General features: G+C 40.8%; 1 protein-coding gene across 29 annotated transcripts in view; it reads left to right on the top strand.

Annotated features, from left to right (window-relative positions):
- Window positions 1–20356, top strand: part of PPIP5K1 (diphosphoinositol pentakisphosphate kinase 1) — a 48494-nt gene that overhangs the window by 25224 nt on the left and 2914 nt on the right. For 15 of the 29 annotated variants that reach the window (XM_080647840.1, XM_080647843.1, XM_080647839.1 and 12 more), the window contains 2 exons: window positions 3679–3816; window positions 19113–19226. In XM_080647840.1, coding sequence (XP_080503966.1) covers window positions 3679–3816; window positions 19113–19226 — 252 coding nt within the window. Of the gene's footprint in view, window positions 1–2016; window positions 2200–3678; window positions 3817–19112; window positions 19227–20356 lie in introns of all 29 variants that reach the window. The other 14 variants (XM_080647858.1, XM_080647835.1, XM_080647862.1 and 11 more) reach the window with 3 other exon arrangements.

Here is a 20356-nt window from a genome sequence, read left to right on the forward strand (position 1 = left end):
GAAATCTGAGTTAAATTATAGATCTCCTAATTCTTAGGCTCTAGCAGAAAAGATCCAAATTCATAAAGCAGATCCTCAAACCTATATACCTCTAATTCCCTGAAGCCTTGGTTAGCAGCCTCATCAGTTGAAAAAAAGAAGAATTAATTCTACCGAAAGGAGGAGAGGAAGAAAATCCTGGAAAATTCAGGTATAGTGCAGGAGGACAAATTCAAGATCTCTTCCAACACCCTGCACAGTTTCTCAGGGGTCTTCTGGCCTTTGTTCTTATACTTGAGCTTGGGGGCTACAGTGCTTGAGAACCAGAATCTGGGATCTAACTCTTGGCAATAGGAGACATTTAGACCTATTATATCTCTTGCTGAAAATTATCTGGATTTAATTTGGCCCTCTGGACAATATGAGAGCTCTACCCCATGGCCAAATCTTGCTTGACTGACTGAGCAATTAGAGAGTGGATGTGCTGCCTTCAATTGCTTATGGCAGATTAGTCACAACATTGTGCCAGTCTACTGTCCCATCATGGCAACAAGTCTGGCTTTGAAATAACAGCTAGAAAAACTGGGCCTGGCTTTAGAAGAGAGGCAAGGGAATGCTGTCTCCTTGCTTTGATGGGAGAACACCTCTCAGCCCTCATTGCCTCTATTCCTGATAAGCTTTGGTCACATCCTAACTATGTCAAGTATACAAATATGACCCATTACTAAACTGCACACTGAACTCACCAAAGTAAACTAATGTTGGAAAAGAGACTGTGGCTCACTCTTATCCAGAATGTCAGAGTGCGCCAATTGTATTTGCCACATCCATTTATTGCCTAGGGACCCACACAACTGTCTAACCATTGGTACAGTTATTGCTTGAATAGAGCTGAAAACTCTCCTGACATTCAAACTAAGGTCTCTGGAAACCATAGTTTCATGGGCTCACCTCATGTAACAAGTTCTGGTCTGGGAGTTCTGAGCAGTCATCCTCAGCTACTTTGATCCTACCTTTGCTGTACCAACATCCTATCATCAGGTCTTAAGACCCTATATCTTTTCCCCAGGATCTTTTCCCTACTGTTCCTGGGACTTCTACATGCCTTTCACTATCTTCAACCTTTTGCAGCTGAATCACATATATCCACAAAGTTTGCCAAGCATATAAAATAATAAGTGGTTCAGGACTGAAGCTTTTCCACTGAGCAGCTGAACAAAATGCAATTGAACTCACCAGCAGTAGGAAGAAAATATAAAATTATCTAACTTTTGGCTTCTGTAATGGATACAGTATCTCCAAAGTCCTGAGATTTATGCAAACATTTTTGAGGCTATATATTTGAACAAGAGTAAAGGTTGATTAGACAGTAATAGCATTTTCACATATTGATTCCATTTTTTAAATGCTCTGTTTTACATAGGCTTTCCTGCCAGTCTCCTATGCCAGCTGTCTAACAACAGCCATATCTGTGGCTATCTTAGAGTCTGGTCCAGAGAGCCTGCCCTGAGCCCTTAGGAGCCTTTTTAGCTTCAAACTTTATCTTCATAACCTTATACCATTCTTGACCTTCTTCTCTGAATGACTTTGAATCTTTTTATCTCTATCCCAATCTCATAAACATATTAGACTGAGAAGTGGGACCTATCTAGAGTTTGTCCAAGAATGATCTGGGATACTGGACCTCTAGACAGGGCTCCCACAGAACTCCAAAGCCAGCTTAACCCCGTCCAGAATGATGTGACTTCTGTCTGCCACTGACTGAATTATGTTCATTGAGAAAGGGGAGGGCCTTACTGTATGATGAGGTCTCACTAGCCCCTTCTTTTAGACTTACTGTGTGATGCCAACCCTCTTCTTTCCTGCAAGAGATGCCCAGTGGCTCTGACCATCTCTGCTTCTTTCTCAGCTCACTTTTGAGCTGAGTGGCTCCACTTCCCAGTAATGCTTGTGCCTGTCAGTGCCCCCCTCATTGTCTCTCCCTCTTCTCTTTCTTTATCTTTGTGCTTCCTGCCGTGGTACCCCTACCCCCTGCAGAGCTGCTGGATGACCAGCACCCTGTGGTCCGGTTGCTGCGCCGTTTTTCCTCTGACTGCCCAGGGGGCCAGCCAGTCTCCTTGGATGCCACGCTGGCGCATCACCTGCATCAGTGCTCCTACCACCTGCGCCTCTTCCGGAACTGGCTGCGCTCAGGCCAGGATGACCCCGAGTGCCTCTACGGTACCCCCTGCCACCAAGCTGGCTGCTGCCACTACCCTGGCTGAGACTGACTGCTTTGCTTATTGCACTTCTGACAGGAGAGCCCACTTATTCCTTTCTTTTATTTACCCTAAGGTTATGTGACTTGCATTTTAGTTGCTTGGATGGGATTGGGGCCAGACTGCCTGGTACTTATAGCATTGGCTGCTCATTCCTTCCTCACTGCCTCCTAATGCTACCCGTCCCCAATTCTATTCAGTACAGGGTTAGTTTCTTGCTCTGGATTCTGTTCTTATCTCTATAACTTCTACTACCACCATCTTCAAATCCAAACATTTTTCTACCCGCTCTGAGGATCTAGAGACTGTACCTCTCTTGCTCTCCTGCCACTAGAACACAGGGGGAAATTGAGGCACAGAGATCTCAGTTGAATCCTTGAAGCAAACAAGCAAACAAGAGCCAGAGGTTAGAAGATAATCAGGTATAATTCTTTAGATGTTTTAGTCATTAGTGAACAGGAGGCTACGTCTTGCATAGATATTGCTGTCCTCCCTACTCTTAGTTCATTTAGGGAGACATAGAGGAGGCATGGGAAAGATTGGGGACTGAAAAAGTGGTTGGGATGTGTGCTTCTTGGTTCTCCAATGGGGAAATTTTTTCAATAGGTCCTGGGATTAGGATTATACATTTAGGTTTGCCCTGTATCCTACTCAGAGTGGTGGACCTACATTGGAATTATTGGGTTCAGAGCAGAGAATCAGTATTTATTATTTCTCCTAAGGGAGTTTCCTCATTTTCCTGATGGGATAAAAAAATCCTAACAAGTCTATTTCTGGGGTCTTCCAGTGAGAACAGAAGGGAGAACCTTTGATGTGATGGAAATGACCAAGAAAGAACTTCCATTCCCCAGCCTATTCATGCATGTGATTTTCCTGGGCTGAGCTCCATATGTATTGCATGCTCTCCAGCTTGCTTCCAAATATTCTAGCCTTTCTACCCATATTCTAAATCTGCATGAACCCCTTCTCAGATTACATGCCCTCCACCTTAATCTGGTTCTCTTATACATGAACCCTGAAATCTGCTATTTCTTTCCAGCTCCATGACCTCCCTAACCTCATTTAGACCTACAATTTCACCCGTTACCTGTGGACTTTTGTTTTATTCCCCCAGAAAGTGTAAGAGCAATGTAGGTATTTACCCTATTAGGATTCTGTTTATTTTTCCATGGGACATTGTAGGCTCTCCATAGGTAGGATGAGAGGTGATTTGATTCACCTGGAGGCCTTAGCAGGTAGACTTTTTAGGAAATCTGAAGGTGACAGAAATAGACTTCTGTTGGGACTCTAAAGAGTTCCCTCTCGTGAGAATCTTGGATTCCCCACACTCCAAAAGCCATCGACTCTCCTGATGGCTCTCAGGGACTCTCCATGCTTCCTTGGCCAGTTGGGGTATATCTGGCAGAAATAATATTGACTTTGCCCATCTCTTTTCTAACAGGATTTGAAGGGTGCTCCATGGTGCCTACCATCTACCCCCTAGAAACACTGCATAATGCCCTTTCCCTGCGTCAAGTAAGTGAATTCTTGAGTGGAGTCTGCCAGCGCCACACTGATGCCCAAGCACAGGCATCTGCAGGTATGGAGAATACTCTTGTTTTGTATCCCTATCTCTGCCTTCATTCCCATGCTTTCTAGAACATGAATAATAAATTAAAAAGATAGGCACTTCAAATACATACAAAAATAGACTTGGAAAAAAGATGTTTAATTGTAGGTCAACTCAAAATAATAGAAAAATCACTCCTTCCCTAGCTAATTTATAAATTTAGTGTGACCCAATAAAGTACTGCTGGTTTTCTTTTTTTTTTTTTTAAATAAATCTTTATTCAGATTATTACAATTATTTCTCCTTTTTCCCCCATAGCTCCCCTCCACCCATTTCCCACCCCACCTTCTGCCCTTACCTCCCCCCCACTGTCCTCATCCATAGGTGTATGATTTTTGTCCATTCTCTTCATGAACCCCCCATACCCCTTTCCCCCTGAGAATTATCAGTCCACTCCCTTTCTATGCCCCTGATTCTATTATATTCACCAGATTATTCTGCTCCTCAGGTTTTGAATTCACTTGATTTTTAGGTTCGCTTGTTGATAGATATGTATTTGTTGTTCATAATTTTTCTCCTTACTTTTTTCTTCTTCCTCTTCTTTAAGAATACCTTTCAGCATTTCATATAATACTGGTTTGGTGGTGATGAACTCCTTCAGCTTTTTCTTATCTGTGAAGCTCTTTATCTGCCCTTCAATTCTGAATGATAGCTTTGCTGGGTAGAGTAATCTTGGTTGTAGGTTCTTGCTATTCATCACATTGAAAATTTCTTGCCACTCCCGTCTGGCCTGCATAGTTTCTGTTGAAAAGTCAGCTGACAGTCGTATGGGTGCTCCCTTGTAGGTAATTAACTGTTTTTCTCTTGCTGCTTTTAATATTCTCTCTTTGTCTTTTGCTCTTGGCATTTTAATTATGATGTGTCTTGGTGTGGTCCTCTTTGGATTCCTTTTGTTTGGGGTTCTGTGGGCTTCCTGGACTTGTAAGTCTATTTCTTTCACCAGGTGGGGGAAGTTTTCGGTCATTATTTCTTCAAATAGGTTTTCAGTATCTTGCTCTCTCTCTTCTTCTGGCACCCCCATAATTCTGATGTTGGTACGCTTGAAGTTGTCCCAGAGTCTTCTTACATTATCTTCAACTTTTTGGATTTTTTTTTTTTGCTTTTTGCTTTTTCGGTTGAGTGTTTTTTGCTTCTTTGTATTTCAATTCTTTGACTTGATTCTTGTGTTCCTCTATTCTGTTTCTGGGTCTCTGTATAATATTTTTTATTTCAGTCAGTGTATGTTTAATTTCTAGTTGGTCCTTTTTCATATCTTCGAGGGTCTCGTTATATTTATCGGCCTTTTCTAGGATATTCTTAAAAAGTCTTATAACCGTGGTTTTGAATTCTATATCCAGTCGTTTGTTTTCCTCCATTTCTTTCGTTTGTGATCTGATTCTTTGACCCCGCATTTTCACTGATTCCCTGAGTTGGTAAGGTAGATATTTGTGCTAGGTTTTCAATATGGCCCAGTGGGTCTGCTTCCCCAGTTAACCTGAGGTGGACACTCTTGGTGCACCCCTTTGTGGACTGTGTGTACAGCCTTGTTGTAATTAAGTCTTTATTGTTGTTGGTATCACTGGGAAGAATTGACCTCCGGGCCAGTTGGCTGTAAGGATCAGCTGTGTCTATGCTGGGAGAAGTTCGGTGCTGGAGACAGCCTTATAGGATTAGACTTGCCAAATTGCAATAGCCTCTGTGCTCAGCTTGGATGGGGTGGAGTCTTAGTCTTGGCTTCCTGTCAGCCTTGCCCTTGCGCGCATGTGCGCTTTCAGTCCTCCGCCTTCCCCAGCTCGAGTCTCCGCCTGAGAGTCCAGACTCCCCCCACAAGAGCGTGGGTCCCCAGGGGCTCGCCTGGAACTGGGGTTCACTGCAGTCAGAACTGGGGCTCAGTGCAGTCAGGATCCTCTGACTCCCTTCCACTAGGGAAAGCCTGTGGCAACTTCCACAGCCTTTGTGCGCACTGGCGCGTGCGCACTTTCAGTCCTCCGCCTTCCCCGGCTCCCGAGTCTCCGCCCGAGAGTCCAGACTCCCCCCACAAGAGCGTGGGTCCCCAGGGGCTCACCTGGAACTGGGGTTCACTGCAGTCAGAACTGGGGCTCAGTGCAGTCAGGATCCTCTGACTCCCTTCCACTAGGGAAAGCCTGTGGCAACCTCCGCAGCCTTTGTGCGCACTGGCCCGCGTGCGCCTTCAGACTTCTGCCTTTCCCAGCTCGAGTGTCCGCCCGAGAGTCCAGACTCCCCCCACAAGAGCATGGGTCCCCAGGGGTTCGCCCGGAACTGGGGTTCAGTGCAGTCAGAACTGGGGTTCAGTGCGGTCGGAGGCTTCCTTCCCCCTTCCGCCAGAGAAAGTCAGCCAGGCTCTCAGCCGCCCTTCCTCTCTGCGCGCACAAAGCCCCTTTGCCGTACCTCCAATTCTCTGTGAGCTTTTCTCTTTCCTTCTAGTTGTAGAATTTTCACTCAGCCTGCTTTCCTGTGGTTCTGGATGGTGTCCGTTCTGTCTTTTAGTTGTAGTTTTGAAATTGTTGTGCGAGGCAGCAGTTTAGGTGTTTACCTATGCCGCCATCTTGGTTTCTCCCCTCCCCAACAAATTTTCACTGCTGGTTTTCTAAAGTCAGACAAATCAATTCTGAAGCTCTCATTGAAAAATAAACAAGCAAGAATAGCCAAGAAAACCTTGATTTTAAAACATTATATAAAACTTTTATAATAAAAACAGTGTAATATTGGTATATGAATAGACAGAGAGCAATCAAACAAAGTAGAAAATTTAGAAATAGATGAAGTTAGCATTTCAAAATACTGGGGGAAAGATAGACTTTTTAATAAATGGAGTTGGGACAATTGAATATTCATTTGGCAAATATTAAAATTGAATCTATACTTCTCAACCAGTATAAACTCCATATAGATCAGAGATCTAAATGTAAAAAGTAAACCATGCAATAGGTAGCTCCAAGGGCTTCTCCTTTTACAGAAACACCAAAAAAAATCAAGCAAAAATTGATACAATCAACTTTATCAGAACTCTGGAAAATAGTCAGAGGTTTGCAACCAGCAGGAAAATTCTGAATCAAGAAGGAGGTAACCTAAAAATGGCAGGAAGCTTTTCAGTACTTTTACTTGACCTTCTCCCGCTCCTGTCCCCACCTTGGTAGCAGTCGTGAACATGGCAACCCATGCTCTCAGTGTGGGAGCAGAATAGTCTCTGGTTCCAGAAGGAGCAGAATAGACCTTATTCTCCAAGACTTGTGTTCATTCTAATTTGTGTATAGGCTACCTGAAGGACTGGCACAGGGTATTTACCTTTGTTCCACCTAACTTGGAACTCACTCAGTGTATAAATGTGGCTATGCAGAGGATATTACTTGAAAACACTGTAAAGCAAATGAACATGATGTCTGGGACAAAACATTATAGTTGAGGCAAACAGTAGGCATACGGAAAGCCTGGGAAGAGAGTTTCTTTAGGAAATCAGTCATTCAGAAGCACCCACATATACTGGTAAATTTGAAAAGCTATACACATGCCTGGGGAAGGACACCTGAGCATAAAATACATGAGAAGACCCTAACTCTAGATTCAACACAAGCAGGGAGTGAAGGCTAAGGCAGTGTTGTAAATAGTCTGGCTAAGTGTTGAAGGAATACCTCAACATAGAACCAATCAGCAAACACTGTGAGAACTCCTCTCTCCTTTCCTCCCTTCTACTCCTTTCCCTCCTTCCCCCCTCCCTCTTTTTGTTCCTGGGATATTCAAGGAAATCCTTATCAAAGCCCTAGCTGAACATAAACCAAAGGAACAAAGATTTCACAGACTGCACATGTCAAAGAAGACAGACTTTATAAAAATAGTTTAGAAAAATCACTAAACAGTCTAGCCAGTGTGACTCAGTAGTTGAGTGTCAACCCATGAACCAAGAGGTCACTGGTTCAATTCCCAGTTAGGGCACATGCCCAGGTTGTGACTTGATCCCCAGTAGGAGGCATGCAGGAGGCAGTTGATCGGTGTTTCTATCTATTTGTCCCTCTCCCTTCCTCTGTCTCTAAAAATTAATAAAAACAGCCAAAACCGGTTTGGCTCAGTGGATAGAGCGTCGGCCTGCGGACTGAAAGGTCCCGGGTTCGATTCCGGTCAAGGGCATGTACCTTGGTTGCGGGCACATCCCCAGTGGGAGGTGTGCAGGAGGCAGCTTATCGATGTTTCTCTCTCATCGATGTTTCTAGCTCTCTATCCCTCTCCCTTCCTCTCTGTAAAATATCAATAAAATATATTTTAAAAAAAATTAATAAAAACATACTTAAAAAAAAGAAAATGAAAAATCACTAAACAAACAGCTGTAAACCACAGCAAACAACAAAAAGAAACCCTGAGGGGAGAGGGGTAATTTGATTTTCAGAGTTAATACATTCTAATAGTAAAAATATCCTTTTTTCAACCAAAAAAATTATATAATATGCAAAGAAACAAGACAGTGTGATCTTTTCACAGAATAAATTAATGTCTGAGGAAACACAGACATTATACTTACTAGACAAATATTTTAAATAAGGAAAGGAAACCAGGGACAGAGAACTAAAGGAAATCAGGAGAATGGTGTCTCAACAAATAGAGAATATCATTAAAGTGATAGAAAATATCAAAAGAAACCAAACAAATTCTGAGGCTATAAAGTATAGCAGAAATGACAAATTTGCTAGAGGATTTCTTAGAAGATTTTAGCAGGCAGAAGAAAGAATCAGCAAACTTAAAATAGGTCATTTGAAAAATATCCAGTCTGAAGAGGAGAAATTGAAAAGAATGAAGAAAAATGAACAAAGCCAAAGAGATTTGTGGGACACCATAAACATACCAACATATGCATAATGGGAGTTCTAGAAGAAGAGAGAGAAAAAAAAAGGTAGAAAAAATAATTGAAGAAATAATGGCTGAAAACTTCTCAAATTTGATAAAGATACAAATATATACAACCTAGTAGTTGGAAGATAAATGCAAAGAGAGCTACTCTGCGACACATTCAAATCAAGTTGGCAAAAGACAAAGACAGAGAAAATCTTTTGTTTTGGTGTGATTTTTTTGATTTTTTGTTAATCATCACCCAGGGATATTTTTCCATGGATTTGTTTTTTTATTTTTATTTTTTAGAGTGGAAGGGACGGGGAGAGACAGAGAGAGAGAAACTTGGATGTGAAAGAGACACATCGACTGGTCGCCTCCTGCACACACCCCGACCAGAGCTGGGGATTGAGCCCGCAACTGAGGTACAATCCCTTGACCAGAATTGAACCCAGGACCCTTCAGTTAGTAGCCAAAGTTCTATCCACTGAGCAAAATCAGCTAGGGTGAGAAAATCTTGTGTCTCGGTGGTTCAGTGTCAACCCTGGAATCAAGAGGTCATCAGTTTGATTCCCAGTCAAGGCACATGCCCGGGTTGCAGGCTCAATCCCTAGTTGGGGGTGAACAGGAGGCAGCCAATCAGTGATGTTTCTCTCATTGATGTTTCTATATTTTTATCCCTCTCCCTTCCTCTCTATCTCTAAAAATCAATAAAAAAATATTTTTTAAAAACCTTGAAAGTAGCAAGAGAAAAGCAACTTGTCATGTAGGAGTGATCTTAATAAGATTAACAACCAATTTCTCATCAGAAACTATAGAGACCATATGGTGGGGAGGGGAAGGGGCAGGCTAGAAAGGGTCAATGGTGGTGGGGGGGGAAGGGGACATATGTAGTACTTTCAACAATAAAAATTTAAAAAGAAAAGAAAAATAAAGAAACCATAGAGGCCAGAGAGCAGTGGGATGGTGTATTTAAAGTGCCAGAAGAAAAAACACTATCAACAAAGAATTCTACATCTGGCAAAACTTCAAAAATGAAGAATTAATTAAAACATTTCGAGGTCAACAAAAGCTGAGGGAGTTTGTGACTAGTAGACCTGCACTACAAGAAATGCTAAAAGGAGGCTTTTAGGCTGAAATAAAAGGACACTAGACAGTAACTTGAAGTCATAACAAAGAATAACTCTCGTAAAGGTAATTACATTGGTAAACATAAAAGTCAGCATTATAGTATTTTTTATTTGTAGCTCCTCTTTTTGTTTCATATATGAATTTGTAGCTCCTCTTTTTGTTTCACACAAATCAATACAAAATCACTGTAAGTCTATGTTAATGGGCATATAATATATAAAGATATAATTTGTGACAATAACAACATAAAGTGGGGACAGAGCTTTATAAGAGCAGAGTTTTTGTATGTTATTGAAGCTAAATTGCTATCGATCCAAATAAGATTATTATAAATTTAGGATGTTATATGTAATCCCTATGGTAAACACTAAGAAAATATCTAAAACCTATCTAGAAAAGGAAATAAGAAGGGAATCAAAATGGTTCGCTACAGCCCTAGCCGATTTGGCTCAGTTGGCCTGCGGACTGAAGGGTACTGGGTTTGATTCCAGTCAAGGGCACATGCCCGGGTTACGGGCTTGATCCCCAGGGTGGGGCTTGCAGGAGGCAGCCAATCAATGATTCTCTCTCATCATGGATGTTTCTATATCTCTCTCCCCCTCTCCCTTCCTCTCTGAAATCAATAAAAAAATATTTTTAAAAAATGGTTCGCTACAAAAAGATCAAACACAACACATGGCCATAATAGAGGAAATGAGGAACAAATAATTTATATGACATACAAAAAGCATAGCAAAATGGCAGAAGTAAGCCCTTCCTTATCAGTAATTTATTTTAAATGTAAATGAGTAACACTCTCCAAACAAAAGGCAGAGATTGGCAGAATGGATTTTTTTTTTAAATTATCCAACTATATGTTTTTATAGGAGACTCAATTTAGCTCAGTGGATAGAGCATCAGCCTGCGGACTGAAGGATTCAATTCAGATCTAGGGCACATACCTCAGTCGTGGGCCAGATTCCCAACCCCAGTCAGGGTACATCAGGAGGCAACCAATCAATGTGTCTCTCTATCTCTCCCCATCCCTTCCACTCTCTAAAAATCAATGGAAAAATATCTGTGGGTGAGGATTAGCAAAACAAAAAAGAGAGAGAGATTCAATTTACACCCCAAAGACACAAATAGGTTGAAAGTGAAAGGATTTATTTCATGCAAATAATAACCAAGTGAGCCCTGACTGGTTTGGCTAAGTGCATAGAGCGTCGTCTTATAGACTGAGGGGTCCCGGGTTCAATTCCGGTCAAGGGCATGTACCTTGGTTGTGGGCTCATCCTCAGTGGGGATTGTGCAGGAGGCAGCTGATCGATGTTTCTCTCTCATCAATGTTTCTAACTCTTTATCCTTCTCCCTTTCTCTCTGTAAAAAATCAATAAAATATATTTTAAAAAATAATAATAATAACCAAGTGAGAGCTAGGATTTTTGTTTTTTAAATATATTTTATTGCTATTTCACAGAGAGGAAGGGAGAGGGATAGAGAGTTAGAAACATCGATGAGAGAGAAACATCGATCAGCTGCCTCCTGCACACCCCCCACTGGGGATGTGCCCGCAACCAAGGTACATGCCCTTGACCGGAATCGAACCTGGGACCTTTCAGTCCGCAGGCTGACGCTCTATCCACTGAGCCAAACCGGTTTTGGCGGATTTTTTTTTTTAGAGAGAGAGGAATGGAGAGAAATAAACATCGATGTGAGAGAGAACCATCTATTAGCTGCTCTTCCTTCCCCTGCCATGTGCCCCAATCAGAGCCAGGGATCAAACTTGCAACCTAGGTATGTGTCCCAACCTGGAATTGAACCCATGACGTTTCAGTGTATGATACAATGCTCCAACCAACTGAGCTACACTGTCCAGGGCTATCCCACTTTTAATAAGGGATAAGCAGCTATAGACAGACGATCAATAAGGAAATAGAATTTTAACAACACCATCAGGCAACTAAACCTAACAGACATTATAGAACATTCCACCCAACAAGAGCAGAATACAAATTCATTTTTTTAAAAAAATTAAGTTTACTAGTAGCCCTGCGCACAAATCCGTGCACCAGTAGCTCTCTGCCACCCTCCTGTAGCTCTCCACCCACTGCCCGCCCTCCTATAGCTTCCCCCGCCCCCCTCCTCCTTTTCCCCCTCATAGCTGGCTGCCCTGCCCCCTCCTGTAGCTTTTCACTGCCCACTTGTAGTTCACTGCCTCACCCTCCTGCAGATCTGTGATCTGGTTGTTATGCAGTTGGTCGTTACGCTTCAAGGCTTATCAGGTAATTAGCATATTCCTCATTATATAGGATTGGGGTGACATTGGTTAATAAAACTAGGTTTTATTATAGGTTTCAAGTGACAATTCTGTAATACATAATCTGCATATTACATTGTGTGTTTACCACACAAAATCAAATCTTTTTCTGTCACCATATATTTGGCCCCCTTTATCCTTTACTACCCCCCACCCCTTCTTCTGTACTCCCCACCCCTCATTCCCTCTAATACTGTTGTCTGTATCTTTGAGTTTTTGTTCATTTTTTTTGTTTGTTTATTTGTTGCTTTTAGTTTTATATCCCACATATGAGTGAAATTATATTGTTCTTGACTTTTTCTGTCTGACTTATTTCACTTAGCATGATATTCTCAAGATCTATCCATGTTATTGCAAATGGCAGTATTTCATCTTTTTATGGCTGAATAGTATTTCATTGTATATATGTACCACATATTCTTTATCCACTCATCTATTGATGGATACTTCAGTTGTTTTCATGTCTTGGCCACTGTGAATATGCTGCAGTAAACATAAGGGTTACATATATATTTGCAAATAAATGTTTTCAATTTTTTTTTAATATATTTTATTGATTTTTTTTTTACAGAGAGGAAGGGAGAGTGATAGAAACATGGATGAGAGAGAAACGTCGATCAGCTGCCTCCTGCACACCCCCCACTGGGGATGTGCCCGCAACCAAGGTACATGCCCTTGACCGGAATCAAACCTGGGACCCTTCAGTCCATAGGCCAACACTCTATCCACTGAGCCAAACCGGTTAGGGCTCAAATTTTTTGGTTGATACCCAGAAGGGTTGCTATGGTAAATCTGTTGTTAATTTTTAATAATATGTTTTTATTGATTTCAGAGAGGAAGGAGAGAGAGAGGAATATCAATGATGAATCATTGATCAGCTGCCTCCTGCATGCCCCCTACTGGGGATTAAGCCCGTAACCTGGGCATGTGCCCTGACTGGGAATCGAACCATACTAATAAAGGTCAGCTAGTTAGCTTAATTAGGCAAACAGGAAGGGGGGTTCCAGAGAGGATAGAGCAGGGGTGGGCAAACTTTTTGACTCGAGGGCCACAATGGGTTCTTAAACTGGACCGGAGGGCCGGAACAAAAGCATGGATGGAGTGTTTGTGTGAACTAATATAAATTCAAAGTAAAGGAGCGGAGGGGAGAGCAAGAGAACCGGATAGAACAGCCAGATCTGGCCCGCGGGCTGTAGTTTGCCCACGGCTGGGATAGAGGCATCTTGGCCTGAACAATTAAAGCAGCCATAAATTAGATAAAAAACAGCCGTGACCTGAGCAGCTGGGAAAGCCATAAGAGGTAATAAAATATCTCTGGCCAACACAACGGGGAGAAAGCCATAAGGTAGATCAAAAGCAACTCCAACCTGAACAGATAAGATGGATATATGAAAAATAGAGAAATGCCACAGAATAAGGGGGAGGAAGACATAAATTCACAAAAAATAAAAGTCACAGAATATTGGGAAGAAGGAAACATATTTTCAGAAAGGATAGAGGAATGTTGCAAGATAAGGGGAGAGAAAGTGGGGGGTACTGCATAGGCTTTGAGCTTTGAAACTAATACTATGTAGCAGAATGACCAAGGAGGAAAACAAGGGGGTCCCAAATTAAGGAAAGAGTCCAATTTAAAAAGGTCATGTTCAGACAAAAAACTACAGCATATGTAAACTAGAGATAAAGGGACACAAGGCAGGATTTTTATGTTTTAAAATATTTCCCATTAGAGAGAGGGAGGGGGGGTTCCCTTTGGGGATACCCTGCCTAGATGGAGTTTGTATATGCTTCCAAAAAACTTATACATTTGTATTAAAGAAATCTATTAGTACACGAGTTTATTCTTCAAACTTCATAAGGACAAAGACCCACGAAAGAATATGCACCCCAAATCCCACATCTCATATATGGTGCTCAAAATAGGTCAACACTCAACCACTGAGCCACACCAGCCTGGCTCTATTGTTAATTTTTTGAGGAGCCTTCATACTGTTTTCCATGGTGGCTATACCAATTTATATTTCCACCAGCAGTGACTGAGGGTTCCTTATTCTCCACAACCTCTCCATCTTGTTACTTTTCTTGTTAATAATAGGCACTCTAACAGTTGTGAGGTGGTAGCTAGTGAAGTTGAGCATCTTTGCATATATCTGTTGGCAAATTTCTATGTCTTCTTGCGAGAAGTGTGTGTTGAGGTTCTCTGCCCATTTTTTAATTGGATTGTTTGCTTTTATGGTGTTGAGTCATATGAGTTCTTTCTATATTTTGAATATTAACCCCTTGTTGGAGCTGTCATTTGCAAATATCTTCTCCCATGTTGTTGGTTGCTTTTTTGTTTTGTTTTTTGGAAGTTTCTTTTGCTGTGCAAAAGCTTTTTAGTTAGATATAATCTCATTTATTTTTTTTCTTCTTTTGTCTTTGGGGTAATACAGATTGTTCTTAAGTATACATGGAATAGTCTCCAGGATAAACCACATGTTAGGCCACAAAAGAATTCTAAATAAATTTTAAAAGATTGAAATTATTTGTATAATTCTTCTTTGAAATTATACAAAATATCCTTTCCAATCACAATGAAATGATGCTAGAAATCAATAATAGAAGGGAAATTGGAAAACTCACAAATATGTGGAAATTAAACAACATATTCTTAAACAAGCTATGGATCAGAGATCCATTACAAGGAGAAATTAGAATATAATTTGAGATGAATTAAAATGAAAATGCAACATATCAGAAGTTATGGGATATAGCAAATCAGTGCTAAGAGAAAATTTATAGCTGTAAACACCTACATTTAAAAAAGAAGAAAGTCCTGGCCCATGTTGCTCAGTAGATAGAGCATTGTCCTGTGCACTGAAGGGTCGAGAGTTCGATTCCCAGTCAAGGGCACCTACATGGGTTGTAGGTTCGATCCCCAACCCTGGTGGGTGTGCCTATGGGAGGCAACCAATTGATGTGTCTCTCTCACAGCGATGTTTCTCTCTCTCCCTTCCTCCCTCTTCTACTCTCTCTAATGATCAATGGAAAAAAATATCCTGGGGTGAAGATTAACCAAAAAAAAAAAAAAAGGAAGACGAAGAAAGAGCCCAGCCCAGCTGATGTGTCTCAGTTGGTTGAGTGCACCAAGAGGCCACTGGTTCAGTTCCCAGTCAGAGCACATGCCTAGGTTGCAGGCTCTATCCCCAGTGGGGGGCATGCAGGAGGCAGCTGATCTGTTTCTCTCTCATCAATGTTTCTATCTCCCTCTCCCTTCTTCTCTCTCTAAAATCAATAAAAGTATATTTTAAAGAGAGAGAGAGGGAGGGAGGGAGGGAAGAAGGAAGGCAGGGAGAGAGGGACGAAGGGAGAGAGGGAGGGAGGAAGGAAGGGAGAGAGGGAGGAAGGGAGAGAGGGAGGAAGGAAGGAAGACCTTAAATAAAAAATCTAACTTTATACCTTAGGAACTGAAAAAGGAAGAGCAAACTAAACCCAAAGCTGCCCAGCCGGCGTGGCTCAGTGGTTGAGCATCGACCTATGAACCAGGAGGTCACAGTTTGATTCCTAGTCAGAGCACATGCCTGGGTTGCAGACTCAATCCCCAGTGTGGGGCGTGCAGGAGGCAGCCAATCAATGATTCTCTCTCATCATTGATGCTCCTATCTCTCTCTCCCTCTCCCTTCCTCTCTGAAGCAAATCAAAACAAAACAAAAAAAAAAAACACCAAAACTAGCAGAAGAAAAATAATAATAAAGATTAGAACAGAGATAAAGGAAATAAACAATAGGAAGAATCAACAAAACCAAAAGTTGGTTCTTTGAAAAAAATCAACAAAATTGACAAACCTTTAGCTAGACTGACTAAGAAAAATAACTTTAGAATACTGTACTCTGACTATAGATCCTTTAGTGCAGTGGTTCTCAACCTTTCTAATACCGCGACCCTTTAATACAGTTCCTCATGTTGTGATGACCCCCAACCATAAAATTATTTTTGTTGCTACTTCATAACTGTAGTTTTGCTACTGTTATGAATCGTAATGTAAATATCTTGTTTTCCGATGGTCTTAGGCTCTACAGTCGCGACCCACAGGTTGAGAACCGCTAGCAGGGTCTCCCAAGACCATCGGAAAACACAGATATTTACATTATGATTCATAACAGTAGCAAAATTACAGTTATGAAGTAGCAACGAAAATAATTTTATGGTTGGGGGTCACCACAACATGAGGAACTGTATTAAAGGGTCGCGGTATTAGAAAGGTTGAGAACCACTGCTTTAGTGGGACAAAAAGAACTATAATTTTAATCCTCATTCAGTAGTTTAATTTTTAGTGATATTGGTACCATTTTAAAACTATATTTATAATAGAATAATGCAAATAAGATAAGTAATTATGTTCTTATTACTAGGAACCAGGATTTTCAAGGTATACAAGTATAAATTCAAAAGATTTTTTAAATGCTGTCATTTTACATTTGAATTGAAAATATCAGTATGAATTCAGGTTCTTTTTTAGTGCTCTTTTTAACATTATGCATTAGCAGCAGTAGCAATGAGCTCCCTTAGCATATAGATTTTGGTCTCTACATATCATTCACCACTACCAGGATTCCCATGGGGAAATGACTGCTTCTTGGTCTAGTGAGTGTTTTTTTGCCTTTCTAAAAAAAAATTAAAAAATCACACACTCTCTCACCCCACCCTGAGCCTCTTTTGGCATTTTTTTCCCTAGTCACCCCCACCATACAAAATTTTAATACTATAGATATACTGTGTATTTATTTATGTATTGTGGCCATTTGATGGACACAAATCAATAGAATATCTAAGAATATTTTCATTCTCACCAAGAACCAATTTTGTTGAGAATGCATGTCTAGGGCAAGGAAGGCACAAGGTGATCCTAAGACAAAAGCAAAGAAGCAATCAAGCCTGAAGAGGCTCCCACTGACCAGAACTGGAATACTTTAGCATTAAAAATAATTTGTGCCCTGGCTGGGTTGGCTAGTGGTTAGAGCATCAGCTTGCAGACTGAAGGGTCCTGGATTCAATTTTAATCAAGGGCACATATCTGGGGTGCAGGCTTAATCAAACATTGATGTTTCTCTCTCTCTCTCTCTCTCTGTCTTTTCCTCACTTTCTCTGTCTCTCCCTCTCCCTTCCATTGTCTCTAAAAAAATCAATGGATAAAATATCCTCAGCTGAGGATTAATAACAACAAAAATAATAATTTGTAGTAATTAACTAAAGTACACTGAATATATAAAAAGCCACAACTCATAGTGAATCTTACAAAAAATAAAATAATTGCCCTAGCTGGTTTGGCTCATTGGATAGAGCATCAGCCTGTGGACTGAAGGGTCCCAGGTTCGATTTTGGTCATGGGCACATGCCCGGGTTGAGGGCTCAGACTGTGCAGGAGGCAGCCAATCAATGATTCTCTCTCATCATTGATGTTTCTATCTCTCTCTCCCTCTTCCTTCCTCTCTGAAAGCAATAAAAATATTTAAAAAAATAATTATCATCTGCAACTATTGGAGAATACTTTTCACCAATTCTTTCCTCTGAAAACTAAAGGGAAATAAACACATCCTATCTTTTCAATAACAACTGCAGTTCAGTGTAATCAAATAATCCCAGTTGAAGAGGGAACATTCTTCTTTACAGAAAATATGCCAAGTAATAAATGTTAAAAGGATTGATAGAATTAGAAAATCAACACTTGACACCCCTAATAAAATAATTAAGGTCCATCAATGGATACTAAAATGTTGGTGGGTTTGCATGGTGTCAAAGGATCACCTCTGATCAGAAGGGGGAAACTTTAAAATGGTGAGATTTTTATGGGCACCACTTTAACCCAATTAGTAAATTTAGTCTTATTTAGTAGGACAATGAAACATGTGCCTATAATATAATATAATATAATATAATATAATATAATATAATATAATATAATATATAATCCTATATAATATAATCCTATATAATAAAAGCATAATATGCAAATTGACCGATCAGCTGAACAGTGGAACGACCATCTGGACAACCATCCGGGACCATGCTATGACACCTACTGTGCCAAGCCAGCCAAGGCGGGTGCGATGCGATTGGTTGGGGGCCTGGCCATCGCCCCATGATCGCCCCCCAGAGGGAGGCCCAGGCCACCAGCTGGTAGGCTGTAGCGGGTGAGTGGGGCCTCCCTCTGCAAGGGAAGCCCAGGTCCCAGGTGCCAGGGGAAGGAAGGCCTACTCTTGCGTGAATTTCGTGCACCAGGCATCTAGTATAATATAATACACATAGGTATTGCCAAAGTGATTTAAACTGAATAATCGATGCCTTTTATAGCTAACTTCCAGTTTATAGGAAATACAAGGGATGTTGAAATGAGTTAAATGATTTTATGAGGAAGCAATCAGATGAATCGAGAATGTGGGGAATGACATTATGTGAGACAACTGACTGTTCTTTTCAAAAAGTCACTATGAAAAAAAATAAATGGGTAGGAGGGCACTATCTAGAACAGTAAGGCCCTTTTATAGTAAGGTCCAAACATGTATGATTCATGTTTGGACCTTACTATAAAAGCAATTTTGGGAGTAATAGGGGAAAATTTGAATATGGATTGGGTATTACATGATATTAGGGTATTATTTTTTAATTTTGTTAGGTTTATTAGTGGTATATGGCTGAATAGGAGAAACTCCTTATAATTTAGAAATGCATATTAAAGTATTCATTATGTCTATTATTTATTTTAGAGAACTTCAGCACCAAGAAATAGATGAAACAAGTATGGCAAAATGTTGACATGTGTTAATGTGTTAAATATAGATGAGTGTATGAGTATTGGTCATACTAGTCTTTCAATGACTTTTTAAAACTATTTGAAAGTATTCATTATACAAAGTTTAAAATATTAAAAATGGTTTGTGTGAAGGATGCTTCTTCTCAGCCTGAGAAAATGTACATTGGTTTTTACTTATGTTGAGAACCTGTGGCACTTGGATTCTTCTTCATATGCTTTTTTTCCTTCCCTATCCAGCCCTCTTTGAGTCTATGCACAGCAACCAGGCCTCAGATGGCACATTTTCCCCACCCCGTACTCTTCATTCACCTACCATGCAACTCCGGCAGCGCTCTGAAAAGCCCCCTTGGTGTAAGTAATCCTTTTGGAACTGCCTAGACAAAGGCCAAGAGGGATGGAGGAATTGGTGAGTGAGAAACCTGTCCCTTGAGGGAAACCAAGATGAGAGTTGAAAAACCAGGAATACAGTTAAGGAAGCAGTTTCATCTGCCTCTTCCAAGATGAAGGGAGGATCTGTTTACTGTCTTATCACCTCTGCCTCCCACACCTCTCTATCTCATTGGGGAGGCTCCTAAAAGATAGTGGAGCAGAGGGTCCTTTAGGGAAGACAGGATGGAGACTTCATTCTTCTCAGATCCCCACTTGGTTTCTACAGCTTCCTCGAAGTACAGGTGACTTGGAAGGAAACCTGAATATATAGAAAAGCTGGGGGAAGGAAACTAAAATCTACTACTACTTTCAACTTTTTTCTCAAGTTGTCTGTTCTCAGTTGAGGTGATGCTTTTCCCCATCTCTTCTTTATCATCTCTAGCCTATCACTAATTATCCTTGTGAACAGTGGGCCGCAAGGAATCCTTAGAGTAACAGTAGGGAGGGGGAGATACCCGTAATAATCAGGGCCAGAGACACCAGTGATGGAAAATCCTTTCTTTATTCATCCTGCCTCCAAGGAATAACACAAATCAAACATGCCTTTTACTATTTTACTTGGATAGGACTTTAGCAAAGATTCATATTTCAGCATTGAGGTAAATAGTTGTCGAATTTTGCCCTTCTTCTGGCACCCAGTATGCAGAAGAAAATTCCTTCCCAACACCAAGAATTGTCCCCCTGGATTTCAGATTATCCTACACTCACCTTGTCATTGTCTCTTTTACCTGTCTCCTATAGTGTTTATGGTTCTGTGCCCCCCTCTTATCCCTCTCCTGCTTATATTTCTGTTTGACCTCTTTGATTTGCCTGAATCAAGCCACTAACTGAGTATAAGGCTACTTCTACCCTTGAGTGAATTCGGCTTACAGCTTTTTTTTTTTTTTTTTTTTTATCTCAGTATCAGGTGTATAGCCTCATTGGTAAGCATTTTCAGGGTCTGTCTCTCTGCCCTAAATAAGCCTTGGCACAAAACCATGTTCCTCTTTTTTTTTTTCTACTTGAAGCATGCCTCCTGTGATGCTTTACAGAAAAGAAGTTACTGGAATACC

This window comes from Plecotus auritus, assembly GCF_963455305.1.
Source record: "Plecotus auritus genome assembly, chromosome: 1".
Lineage (NCBI taxonomy): Eukaryota > Metazoa > Chordata > Mammalia > Chiroptera > Vespertilionidae > Plecotus > Plecotus auritus.